The 12,521-nt window shown below is 32.9% G+C and overlaps 1 protein-coding gene across 3 annotated transcripts in view; it reads left to right on the forward strand.

Annotated features, from left to right (window-relative positions):
• Positions 1-12,521, forward strand: part of LOC118182622 (disintegrin and metalloproteinase domain-containing protein 11-like) — a 368,998-nt gene that overhangs the window by 314,705 nt on the left and 41,772 nt on the right. For all 3 annotated transcript variants that reach the window (XM_035351993.2, XM_085813274.1, XM_085813275.1), the window contains 4 exons: positions 8,020-8,091; positions 8,177-8,272; positions 8,351-8,431; positions 10,386-10,500. In XM_035351993.2, the coding sequence (XP_035207884.2) occupies positions 8,020-8,091; positions 8,177-8,272; positions 8,351-8,431; positions 10,386-10,500 (364 nt within the window). The remainder of the gene's footprint in view (positions 1-8,019; positions 8,092-8,176; positions 8,273-8,350; positions 8,432-10,385; positions 10,501-12,521) is intronic.

The raw sequence follows: 12,521 nt of genomic DNA on the forward strand, positions 1-12,521 counted from the left end.
TGTTCCTTATGATAGCTCGTTTGGGCTTGTGAAATATAATGTATTTAGATTTATCCTGTGATATTTTAAAGTGTTTTTTTTTTCAGTGGGGAGGTTGTTAAAGAGCGACATAACCTCATTGCAGTTTTTCTCCAATTCGTCCCTGCTGTGGCCTTGAACGATGAAAGTGGCATCATCTGCAAAGGCTTCTGTCTTTGTATACGATGGCCAATGCGCATTCAGTATGGAGGTAAATGTGACATTCCAGAGATCTGGTCCAGCGCATGACCCCTGTGGACAGCCTCATATTTGCTTTTTCTTCACTATGCCACCATTATAGACCGCTGTAAAAGTGCGGTGGATGAGATAACTTAATTACCGTATTTACACGAATGTAATGCACATCGTTTTTGGCCAAATGTAGTATTCAAAATTGGGGTGCGCATTAGATTCGATGGCGCATTAGATTCGAGTGCAAAGTTCGCCGATGACGTCAACCAAATTTCTCGACTACATTTACTGTTACGTTTATCATTGACACATTATTGCATAGAGGATACAAACTGCAGAGTACGTAGTCACGAAATGGAGGGCAAACAGAGAAGAATGTCATATGACGCTACTTTCAAACGTAAAGTAATTATTTATGCTGAAAAAAAATGGCAATAGAAAGGCAGGGAGAGAGTTCAACGTAGCTGAGAGCAATGTTCGCTTGTGGCGGCAACAGAAATTGGCACTGTTGCAACTAAAGCTAGTAGAAAGAAATTCACTGGCCCTCGCAAAGGAAGACACCCTAAAATTGAAGAAAAAGTTTTGGAATTCGTACGGGAAAGGAGGAAGAATGGACAACCCGTGACTAGTGACACCATAAGAAATAAAGCAAAAGAGGAGGCTGAAGTTCTTGGAATACCGAAACAAGAGTTTAAGGCTAGCCGTGGATGGGTGGATCGGTTTATGAAGCGGATGGGTTTATCTCTAAGATGCCGTACAACAATATGCCATAAGCTTCCTGCAGGTTTTGAGGGAAAACTACTGACATTTCAGCGGTGTGTCATCACACTTCGGAAGGAAAAGAATTTTTCAATGGGGCAAATTGGTAACGCTGACGAGACGGCAATTTGGTTTGATATGCCTCGTAATTACACCATTACGGAGAAGGGGACTAAGGAAGTTATCATCAAAACTTCGGGATGTGAAAAACAACGCTTAACAGTGATGCTGGCAATAACAGCAGACGGATGCAAACTTCCCCCTTTCTTAATCTTCAAACGGAAAACATGCCCTAAAACCCCTAAGAATGAAAAGCTGTTCCCAGATGATGTCCTGATTCGAAACCAAGAGAAGGGGTGGATGACGGAATCATTAATGCTTGATTGGCTCCGAAATGTATGGAAACGCCGTCCCGGTGGGCTCTCTAATCCACCATCAATGCTTTGTCTGGACGCATTTCGTGGTCATCTCATCGACGACGTAAAAAAGAAGATGCACAGCCTAGGCAGTGATCTTGTTATCATTCCTGGAGGGATGACGTCTGTGTTACAACCCCTGGACGTTAGTATAAATAGTTAGTTTAAGGGGTACATTAAGGCGGAGTACGAAAAATGGTTTTGTGAGCCAAACCATGTATTGATCCCGACAGGAAAAATTAAGCGCGCTGCACCGCACATTGTTGCACACTGGGTTTCTGCTGCCTGGAAAAGCATCGAAGCACCAATGATTGTGAAAACTTTCAAGAAATGTTGCATTGCAAATTCATTGAATGGCAGTGATGATGACATGCTCTGGAACGCCAAGGATGACGATGACGATGATGAGGAAAGAAGAAATGAATCTGCTTCTGACGAAGAGAGCTGCGAGGATTCCAGTGATGAAAACATTAGTGAATAAAGATGTTTACTATTAATCACTGATTGTAGAAACTGTTAGCTAGATAGAAATGTTACGATTTATTTCATGTTCATGTTTTACGATAGGTACCGTATATACGGTAGTGCTAATTAACAATGATTGTTTCACATGACAATAGCCCACTAATAGGTTAATTCTATGTTCTGCTACTTTATGTATAAATCCATTGTTGTATAAAATATGGTATCTAAATTTAAATAAAATTATCATACCATTAATTGATAGTTTATATACAAATTCATTGTTGTATAAAATAAGATTCAATAAATTCCTCATATCATTGATGCGCATTACATTCGCCGATTAATAATTTTTTTATTATTTAAAGTTTTAAAATGGGGATGCGCATTAGATTCGATGGCGCATTAGATTCGCATAAATACGGTAATTACTTGCAGAAGATTATTAGGCACGCTTGCCGCATGTAGAGCTTCAATGATGGCAGGCCACCACAGGGAGTCAAACACACTCTGTAAGTCAAGACTGAGGACGGCCGCATGCTGGTTATCTTCTTTGATCTTTTGAACTTCATCTTTAACAATGTCAAAAGCGTTAAGAGTGGAACAGGTCTCCCTGAAGCCAAACTACGCCTCTGAGATGTGGCCAGTCAAAGTTAAATGATGCTTAATCCTGAGTATTGTCAGCTTTTCATAAATTTTGCCTAAAGCCAAAAGAAGACAGATGGGGGAGAAGGAAGAAGGATCTTCTTTGTCTCTTCCGGATTTCTGAAATAGGATTACTTGCCCGATCTTAAAGGACTTAGGAAAATATTGCAGAGAGAGGAGCTTATTGTAGTAGGTGACAAGAAATTTCGGATTCGCTTTGTGCACCGCTCTAATGATATCAAAATCTAAAGAATCGGGACCTGGAGCTTTCTTCTTCAGCAGATTTCGCATAATTGCATTTATTTCTGAATCGGTATAAGGTACATCATTTGGAGTGCCTGACATAAGTGAGAACGCCGGATGCAATTGCAAGTCTGGTGTGTCATCCTCATCTTAGGGAAAAACCGCATCTAGGATTCTTCTTATAGTTGCTTACATAATATCTGACTCTCCATAGGCATGACCATGAAAAGTGTGATGTAGAGTCGGTTTAAAAACTTTTTCGCTGGTTATTTGGTGCAGAATCCCATAGGTATCTCTATGATCAGTGCAGAAGTTTTTCTAGCTTTCAAGTTTGGCCCGTAATATGGCCTTTTTATACTTGGCCTATGCTTTATTATATTCTATGGATAGTAATTGTCTAGCTTCCTGATCTCTTTCTGCTTTCATGCGCCTGTGCATAGCTCTGGTACAGCTATGCTGTATTCTGAGGTCCCTGGTCCACCAGTTTGCAGCATGTAGCATTTTGGGGGTTTTCAGCGCAAAGGTGCTGTCACAAATAATTTGGAGGTCACTGGCAGCTCTATTAATAATCTATTTAGGATTGGACGTGCTTTCCTAGAAAATTGAGTAGTTTTACTTCTGGTGAGCTTTGTTACAGAAGCTATTCCACTTTTAGCTTCAATAAAATGAACCTTTACCTCTTTCTCACGTTTGCTTTGCAGAAATACGACTACACTATAGGCGGACTTGCTTGTATCACAAAAAGTATGAAAATTCAATTTTTCTTTCTGATGCTTTGAACATATCTAGGAATTTTGATCTCTGTCAACAAATGCAAATCTTCAAGCCACATACTGAACTCTAGGCAAATATCTTCTGGACAGATTTCAGGTTCTTCAGGTTCCAGCTATTCTGTATTAGCAGTTTCAAACCAATCATCACTGTGCAAAGAATTCCAGTTGGGGGTCAAAGATGCTGTGAACTGTTGAAAGAATGTGTCTTCTGGTAATGGGTTTTTGCTCGAAATCAACATTTTCAAGATCACAAAACAGAACATCTTTATGTTGTCCCATAATAATCCAAGAACAGGTGTAGGTTTTTCTTGGTATTCTTCTCCTGTTAGATTGGAATGCTCCCAGCCTTGCAGATTGAAGCAACCTGCAGCCAGAATCTGTTTTGCTTCATAAATCAATTTCCAAAATTTCTCTTGATTAGATACTGAAGTTATGCAATTATCTATATACAATGCATTCCTCAGAATTTTTATGGTTTCAGGAAAACTTCTTTCATTTTGTCTCAAATGGAAAAGTAGGAAAGGGCTGCTCATAAGTCCAAATACTACTTGTCGGTGATGATAAATGTTTTGTTTTCCTTCCTTATAATCTTTCCATAAGGAGTCTAAGAAAATCCTGTTTTTTCTTTTGCCACAGATATCTGTAAAAAGGCCATTTTTATATCTAAAACTACGCCAATTTTTTTCTGACAAAATTTCGTAAGTAATGGAGGAATTTTCTTGATAAGATTTGGTCCTGTTTCTAGACAGTCATTGAGCAAAGATGAGTTCTTACTTTTACATGAAGCATCAAGTACTGGACGTATTTTCATAGTAGAATTCTCTTTAAAAATACTTCTATGAGGCAAATGGTGACAAGGGTTTCTCAATTCACTATCTGGTATCTCTTCAATGATATTTTCCTGCAACTATTCTTTAACTACAGCATCATATTTCCCTTCTTCAAGAGATGAATGTCTATGGTCAGTGAGCCTTCTCTATAGTCTATATAACCTTCTCTATAGTCAGTGAGCCAAATTTTATTTTCCCTTAACTCCAAAGGTTTCCTTTCAACTGAGCACTGTTGCCGCAAATGACCTGTTGATTCAAAACCTTTATGTTACAGAAAAAGTCACCTTTAAAATATATCAGGTTAACGTCGTAAACATAATGCTCTTTTTTCTCAATTGTAAATCCCTCAAACAGAAAATGAATTTTCTCTTCAGTAGGCTTCAAATGTAGTTTCTTAGCTGTTTCCTTAAGTATCTAAGAATGTTGTGAACCAGTGTCACTGAGTATACATACTTATAGCGCCTTCCCTTTAGTGTTCAGTTTGACTTGTAATGTTTGAAGCAGTATTTCATCTGATGAACATAAATTAGATGAACTAACATCATATGATGACGTCTTCTCAGGCTCATGTATGCCACCTTTCATCTTATTCCCAGAAAGTTTTGGACACATCAAAATCAAATGTTTTTTGCTGCAAAGAAGACATTTGATATTGGACTTGCAAATTTTAGAGTGATATCCAATTTTCAGACAGTCAAAACAGGCCTTTTTGTTTTTTAAAATTTCTTGTTTTTCTTAAAAGCTGAGTTTTTGTGCAGAAAAGCAATCTTTACTTTCATGCATTATTTCACAAAATATAAAAACATTTTTTCTTTTATTCTCTGTTGCTCCCACAAACATATCTGCTGCTGACAGTGAAGTAACAGGAGCAGAACGTTGTACTTTTTCCTTCTGAAATTTGTGTTCTTTATTGATAAATCCCAATTTTGCTAAAGGAATACATTCTTTCCCTTTAACTTCAGCTTTCAGGAAAAATAATAAATTTTTTAACTTCTCTCCATAAGCATTTTCTTCAGAAGAATCCGATTTGGTATTAACCACTCTTAACCAAATTCTAATACAACCTCTGGAATACAAGATTCTACGAGAGGGAAAAGTATAGCTGTTATCAGATGTTAAACCAATGGACTCAAACACTCTTAAATATGATTGTAATTTGTCATATAACTTTAACATGTCTAACTTGTGTTTTTCTTCTGTATTTATTGGGATTTTTTACAACAAGGTTTAAAAGTCTGCATATATAGAATTCAATTAGCAATTAATCCCTGCTGAATCTTGATTTTTAAACATGCAATAGCTTTATTATATTTTCACGTCTTGATGGATAACTATCGATAATGTCGTGAACTCTAGAGCCTTCAGACATACGCTGAATTAAGTATTAAAACTTATTTTCTTTCTCAATATTTTCGTTGTAATGTATTCGCTTGTATTGGCTCCTAAAAGCAAGTCAATCTTTTATTTCCCCACCAAATTTCAAAAGTTCGATCTTCGATAATTTTAACTTTCATTTTTGAACTGGTAAAGAATCAATGGTACTTTGTGCTTTAAAAATTCTGTTTAGATACATTTCTACATTTACTTCTGCTTTTGCAAAATTTTCGTTAAATTTTTCTATTGTGGCATGCTCATTTTGATATTTTTTTATCATGTTCATTTTCTAATAATAAGGACATCATTTCCTTATCTTTTTCAGTTAGCTGAGAATAAATTCTATGTAAAATAGCAAAATCAGATATAATGCTTTCTTCCTTCACATTATCACTTTTTAATAAGTCATTCAAACAATTAAAACCTTTCATAAAATTAGCTCTTATAGGTAAGTGCTTTTTAACAAGCAATTCCACTTTTGGAATAATAATAATTTTAAAAAAAAATGTACCTTTAAAATCACGTCCGTGTCAGCATGTTGTGAGACTACCTGAATTTCAATCAGTTCTCCATTAAATAAACAAAAGAGAAAAAAAGAGATATAGTAATCAAAATAAAGCAGGAAGTCTACCTACTTAATTAAAATAAATCAGGCTATCCACCTCAGTATGAAAACACTGTGCGTTCTTGTCTTTCATTTTTAATATTCTAAATGTAAAGAAATATGTGTGTTGCCAAACCATGAAAAATAACCTTTTCGAGAGCTGCTTGTGACATACAGCATACAACATATCATAAATAAGTAAAGAATAAGAATGTGAACAAAAGTTTGGAAAAATTGGCTTATTATATTTATGTTTCATTATTATTATTATTATTATTATTATTATTATTTTTACTTTCACAAATAGGAAACTAGAAGCAAAATCATTGGTTTTGCTTCCATGGAAGTTTGGGCCCCACCAGCGGCCGAGCGGTAATGATGCTGAACACTGGTAGTTCGGTCCGAGTTTCGAATCCTGCAAACAGGCTGGCTGCATGGGCGTTTTCGTGGTTTTCCCCCATGTGTAACGTGTATACGAGCCAGTTTCCCTTAGAAAGTCCTCTACGAAGGCATCCCTTCCTTTAGGCAGATAGCCCTTCTGTGCTTTGCCATAATTAAATAATCCAATCCAATCCATAGAAGTTCAATCTTCATGAATGTGATGGCTGTGCTTAATGCACTGATTTTTTTTAAAAATATTTGCATAAATTTGCTTAACTTGACTTAAATCACCTTATTCAAAAATTATCAACCTTTTCTTGTTTTCCATAGTAAATTATTGGTTTTGCTTGCATTAGATGAGAAGAGGGTAAAGTAACTAATGTTGATTCAGTAAAAACTTTAGAGGTATTTCTTTTAATTGACTATTAAATTCTGAAATTGAGCAGTACCTTCAAATTTTTAATGTCTTGGAAGCAAATATTAAAATATTTCAAATTTTACCAGTGGCCTACTTATAGCAATTTATATTCTGAAGAAATACAATCTTTTTATGTAACTGACAATTGCATTAAGTTATCAAAATAATAGAAGTCAATTTTAGAATGAAAACTGAAGATAATTGCTCTGATTTCAAGGAGATTGATTTTTCTTTCTTGCATTTTGTTTGAGACATTGAGCACAAAATGTAAATTAACCAATTAGAATATATATTTTTTTAATTGTGTTGCCATAGGGTTGTTGACTTTAAGAAAAAATTCTATCTTAGTACTAAATGTGTCTAAATGTGACATTCTGCAAACATTATACTGGGTCTTTAAAATCCTTTGGAAAGCCAGTGGCAGTATAATTTTTCTTTATAATCAGTGGGACCTTGATTATGCCAATACATGGTAGTTTGCATATAATGGCAATACCAATACATGGTAGTTTGCATGGGGTTAATAGGAAATATGCATGCCAATTGTTTGCCAGTGCATATTTCCTATTAACCCCTAATTACCCCTTGATTATTATTGACACGTTTTAAAATTTCAACAACCCCAAGGGGGTCAATATTGACACCATTGGGAACCCCTGTTTTAGAACTTTCATTTTCCATGCTTGGTTATTTCTTGCTTTGTTAGTGATGAAGAAAAGTTCCATAGCTAGTTTCAAAACCATTTAGCTTTGAAATTTGCTAAATTTGTGTTTAAACTTAAATTAACGTCATTAAAACTTCTTATTATTTTCAGGGTTTGATTTCATTTCCATTGTTTAAGACATTACATATGATTTACTGTTGTTGATAATAATTTATTAAAGTGTATAATTTCTTCAAATAGCTAGAAGATTTTCGCACATGTGGTAATAATGTTGTTGAGAAAGGTGAAGAATGCGATTGTGGAAGCATTGAGGTAATATAATGATTTGTTTGGCATTTTATACTTTTTATATAGCAATTCATTGTTCCCAAATTATATACTGAACTATCTTACATAGGAATGCACGAAATCCGATCCATGTTGTGATCCAATCACTTGCAAACTAAGAGTTGAAGCAGAATGTTCCAGTGGTCTGTGTTGTGCTGATTGCAAAGTAAGTTACTTTCACAACATAACAATCATTTAAGTATGAAGTTTAAATTTGATTTATGATGAATATATTTGCATATAGCTTCGAAGTGCTGGTTCCTTGTGCCGTTCAGCTGCTACAGAATGTGATATACCTGAATACTGTGATGGAAAAGATGGACAAGTAAGAAAAATTGCTTTGTTAAAATAACTTTTCAATTATGGATTTTAATAAGTGCATTCAAAAACAAACTATTTCTTGAAATAATTTATCATAAATGAAGAATTTAAGTAGCATAGATTGTGAAATGTATTCCTGTCTGACTGTTTAAATGTAGTATATTTAGAAACAGGTTATACTGCAAGGTAAATTTTTAATAATCATGCTATTTATATGAATTGTGATAAGTAACTTATAAAAATGAGAATGGAGAATTTGTTGAATTTACTAGAAGCCTCATTAAGACAGTTGATGGCCTTATATACAGTGCTCTTTTAAAGGCCTTTACTTCTGTTTTCCTCATTTTTATTTTAAAAAAATGAAGAAAGTAGTATTATAGGAAGGCTGTGTATGATTTGAAGGCATCTTAAATTCTCAGGCTGGTGGGATTTACTAGTAATCAGATCTTGGTTACTAATAAATATAATTCTGGCAGCTTATCATTCATGGTTTTAAGATCTGTTTGTTACATCTTAGTAAAACTTTAGATGATTCTAAAAGCTGTGTATTATGCAATATTTGTATAATGTGCATAACTGTAGAGAAAGCATTCACAAATTATCAAGGCCATGTATATGCAAACTACTATGTATTGTGCCTTGCCTTGCACAATACATGGTAGTTTGTAATTAAGAAAACAAACAATGCACTTTTCTAAAGTATTATGTACTTTGTATTGCATTATACATATGATGTGCTTTCTTTTTCTCATATGTATAAAAATAAGGATTTTTTATGTTTTAGTTCTAATACTAAAAAGGGCAATTGAGCTGCGTGGCCAGCTGTATGTGTACTGTAGAATATCGTGTACCGTTTCAAAAAATGAAATAACAATTAAAATTCTTTTGTGGAAGCATTTATAAACAGCAAAACATCAGTCTAAATGACATCTATTTAGTTATACGTATGATCAGGGACACATATGAGTAGAAATTTCCGATTGCATTTGAGCTGTTTATTTTACCATGTAACAGCATATTCTCAGTTTGGTATGAATTTTTACCTTATAAACTTCTCATTTTTAATTTTATAGGGAAGAGGAATTCTGTCTTGAGATACTGAAAGGACACTGTGAATAGACCGTAACTGAAACCACAGTTACTAAATCAATAGATATTATTGCAGAATTTTCTTTTTCCCTCTCTCCTTAGATTACTGTAATTATGCTTTGAAAGTCTGTTCGGGGAAAAGAATAATTTGTATAGTAAGTCCCTTACAGGGAGTTCCCAAAGTTCCTTATGCATTGGGCGTTCCCAAAATTGTAGTAACTGAGCTGTAGTTCAATACAACTGGGAACAAGTTTTTACATGCTTGTGCAGCTATCTTGTGCAGTATTGTTTAGTCTCAGTCAGTTGTTTGATTGATTTGGGTGCATTTTTGTAGCACTGTTTCTGTAATTATGGAAGAAGTGAATAATTTTATTTTTGTGGAGAGAGCATCTGAAAACTTCAGAAATTATTCAGCATTTGTAAGGTGTATTTTATTCCCACATTTGAAAAAAACCTTTACATGATTTTCAATTTAAATAAATTCTCAGTTTAACCATGCCATAAATAATTGAATTAAGGAGACACCAAAAAAATCTTTGATGATGACCAAAAAAGTGAGTTTTACACTGTTATAAGTATATTCAATTAAATGGGGATTGTATTGAAAAACTGCATTGTAATATTGATGAAAAAGATTGAAATAAAAGAGAAATTATATCTTATTTCCTAGAATATTGGAAACACCCCTTGTAGAAGAATTTTGTCGAAATATATATATATATTTTCTTTTTAGCCAGATAAAATAAGAAACAATTAAAAATAAGTTATGTAATGTGTATATATATATATCTATATGTATAAATAAAATTAGCCACTGATTCATTTGTGCTTTCCTTGTTAATTAGTATGTGTATAATTTTAATTTCTAGTGCCCTGTCGATCTATTTAAAAAGAATGGAGCATCGTGCAAAAATGGTAAAGGTTATTGTTTCCATGGACGTTGTCCAACACCTGATGAGCAGTGTGAATATCTGTGGGGTTATGGTAATAAAACCTATCTTCTACAATTTTAAACATGCTCTGGAAAAATATTTTGGTAATTTTAGTCAAAATGTTACACGTGCTTTTACCTCATCCTCTGATAAATTATTATTATTTAAAAAAAATTTTCACTTTTTTATTTTATGTTTATATATGTTTAATTTTCTTAAAAATTAGTTTGCATGAACTTTCATTACTGTTATAATAATTAATGCATTTAAAAATGTGTCATTATACTTAAATTAGTAATTGTAGTAAAAATGTTACATATGCAACCTCTGATAAACTAAATCATTAGAACAAATTTTTATCCTTTTTTAAAAAATTTATATTCATATGCATGTAATTTCATTAAAAGTTAATTTTCATCCATTTTTATTAGAATAATAATTCAAGCATTTTAAAAAGTGTATCATTTTACTAAAATTATAATAGTAAATGTAGTAATAGTTTTTTTGGGGAGGGAGGGTGTAAATAATAGAATTTTCTTTTCTTTTGCTTTTTGTTGCCTGTTAAATTAGAAGATAAAAATATTTTGCTTTAATTTTTATTTTGGGGAATCATTAAATTACTACACAGTATAAATTCTTATATCATACAAAATGTATCTTGTAGCTACTCTTAAGATGTTCAAAAAGATACTGTTTATTTTTCATATGACAGTTTTCAGGAATATCAGTAATTCCTTCATTACATTTGGCATTGTGGCATTTGGCATTTCCAAAAGTGTAATTGAAAAGTATTCTCTCTGTTCTAATATTGTACTAAATTTTGAATACTTTACTTGTTATTTGTTCTAATGGTTGATATTTGTACATTGTGGAACCTAATTCTATAATCAAATGTTGTTTTTTAAGGTTTAATTATTTGATTCAAAGTTTAGGAATGTAATAATTTTATTTTGTGATATGATAAAGTATTTTATATTTCTGTTGCAAAATGTAAAAATCATAAACTTTTAAATAGAAGCCAAAAAGTATAAATAAATAAACAAACAAAATCATAATATTGTGTAGAGCAACTGAATAATTTTAGATGGAATATTTTTAATATTATCCAATATTGTATTATTTCATGTAAAACTATCTTATAATAGATGAAAAATGTAATCTGTTATCGATTGGAAGTTGATTTGTTATTAGCATTCAAATTATTACATGATAGCATTTCAGCAAAGTGAAAGGTTCCTCCTGTCCTTCAGCAACCTTTTGGTAAACAATCCTGCTATTAGTATATGAAAAAAAAATATGAATAATGAAATAAATAGCTATAATTAACTATTCTGTTGAAAAACAGACTTCCAGATACATTATCCATAATACTACTATTGCTGCTGCTGTTTGTGTTCACTGTTAGAAGAAATACTTTGATTGTTGTTTTTATTAGGACTTATGATCAAGACTCATGTGGTAATTGGCATCATGTATGCCATCTGTGTACCTATCAACCTCGCATGGTCTGGTGTTTACTAGGTGTTCAAACCAACTGTTAACCTTGTAAGAATAAAAATTAGAAGGTTTCTAGAAAAGATTTGCAGAAAACAATTCGTATATATCTAAAACATAATTAGAAGATGTAAAACATCCTTATTTTAACATAGTAGCTGTTTTTGCTTCTGTTAAAAAGAAATCAGAAAAAGTAGCTTCATAACGTTTATTTTCATGCTTGTATTTGATAATCAAGATATTTTCAAGAGTCTCTGTTATCACTGAAGAGCAAAACCTCAAACATGATTCTTTTTTGATTTTCATACCAACGTCTTCAGGCTGTAGCAATTCAAATTCCTCGCACTTTATTGCGGTAAATTGTTTTTGCAATTAATTTCATGCTGTATAATTATTCTTTCCATCTCTTACTGGGAGCAGAAGTTTATCCCCAAAATATCAAGCTTTATTAGAAGAAGAATTTCAGTTTCTTTTAAATTAACATTTTCTATATGAAGTAATATTTTGCTTTTCACTGGGAAATTTCTAATGATATAATTACGTGCATGCTTCCCTAGTCCTAGAAAATGGATTTATCTC

Source organism: Stegodyphus dumicola, chromosome 3 (genome assembly GCF_044657685.1).
Source record: "Stegodyphus dumicola isolate Sdum_Otavi_A_Nest chromosome 3, ASM4465768v1".
NCBI classification, from domain to species: domain Eukaryota; kingdom Metazoa; phylum Arthropoda; class Arachnida; order Araneae; family Eresidae; genus Stegodyphus; species Stegodyphus dumicola.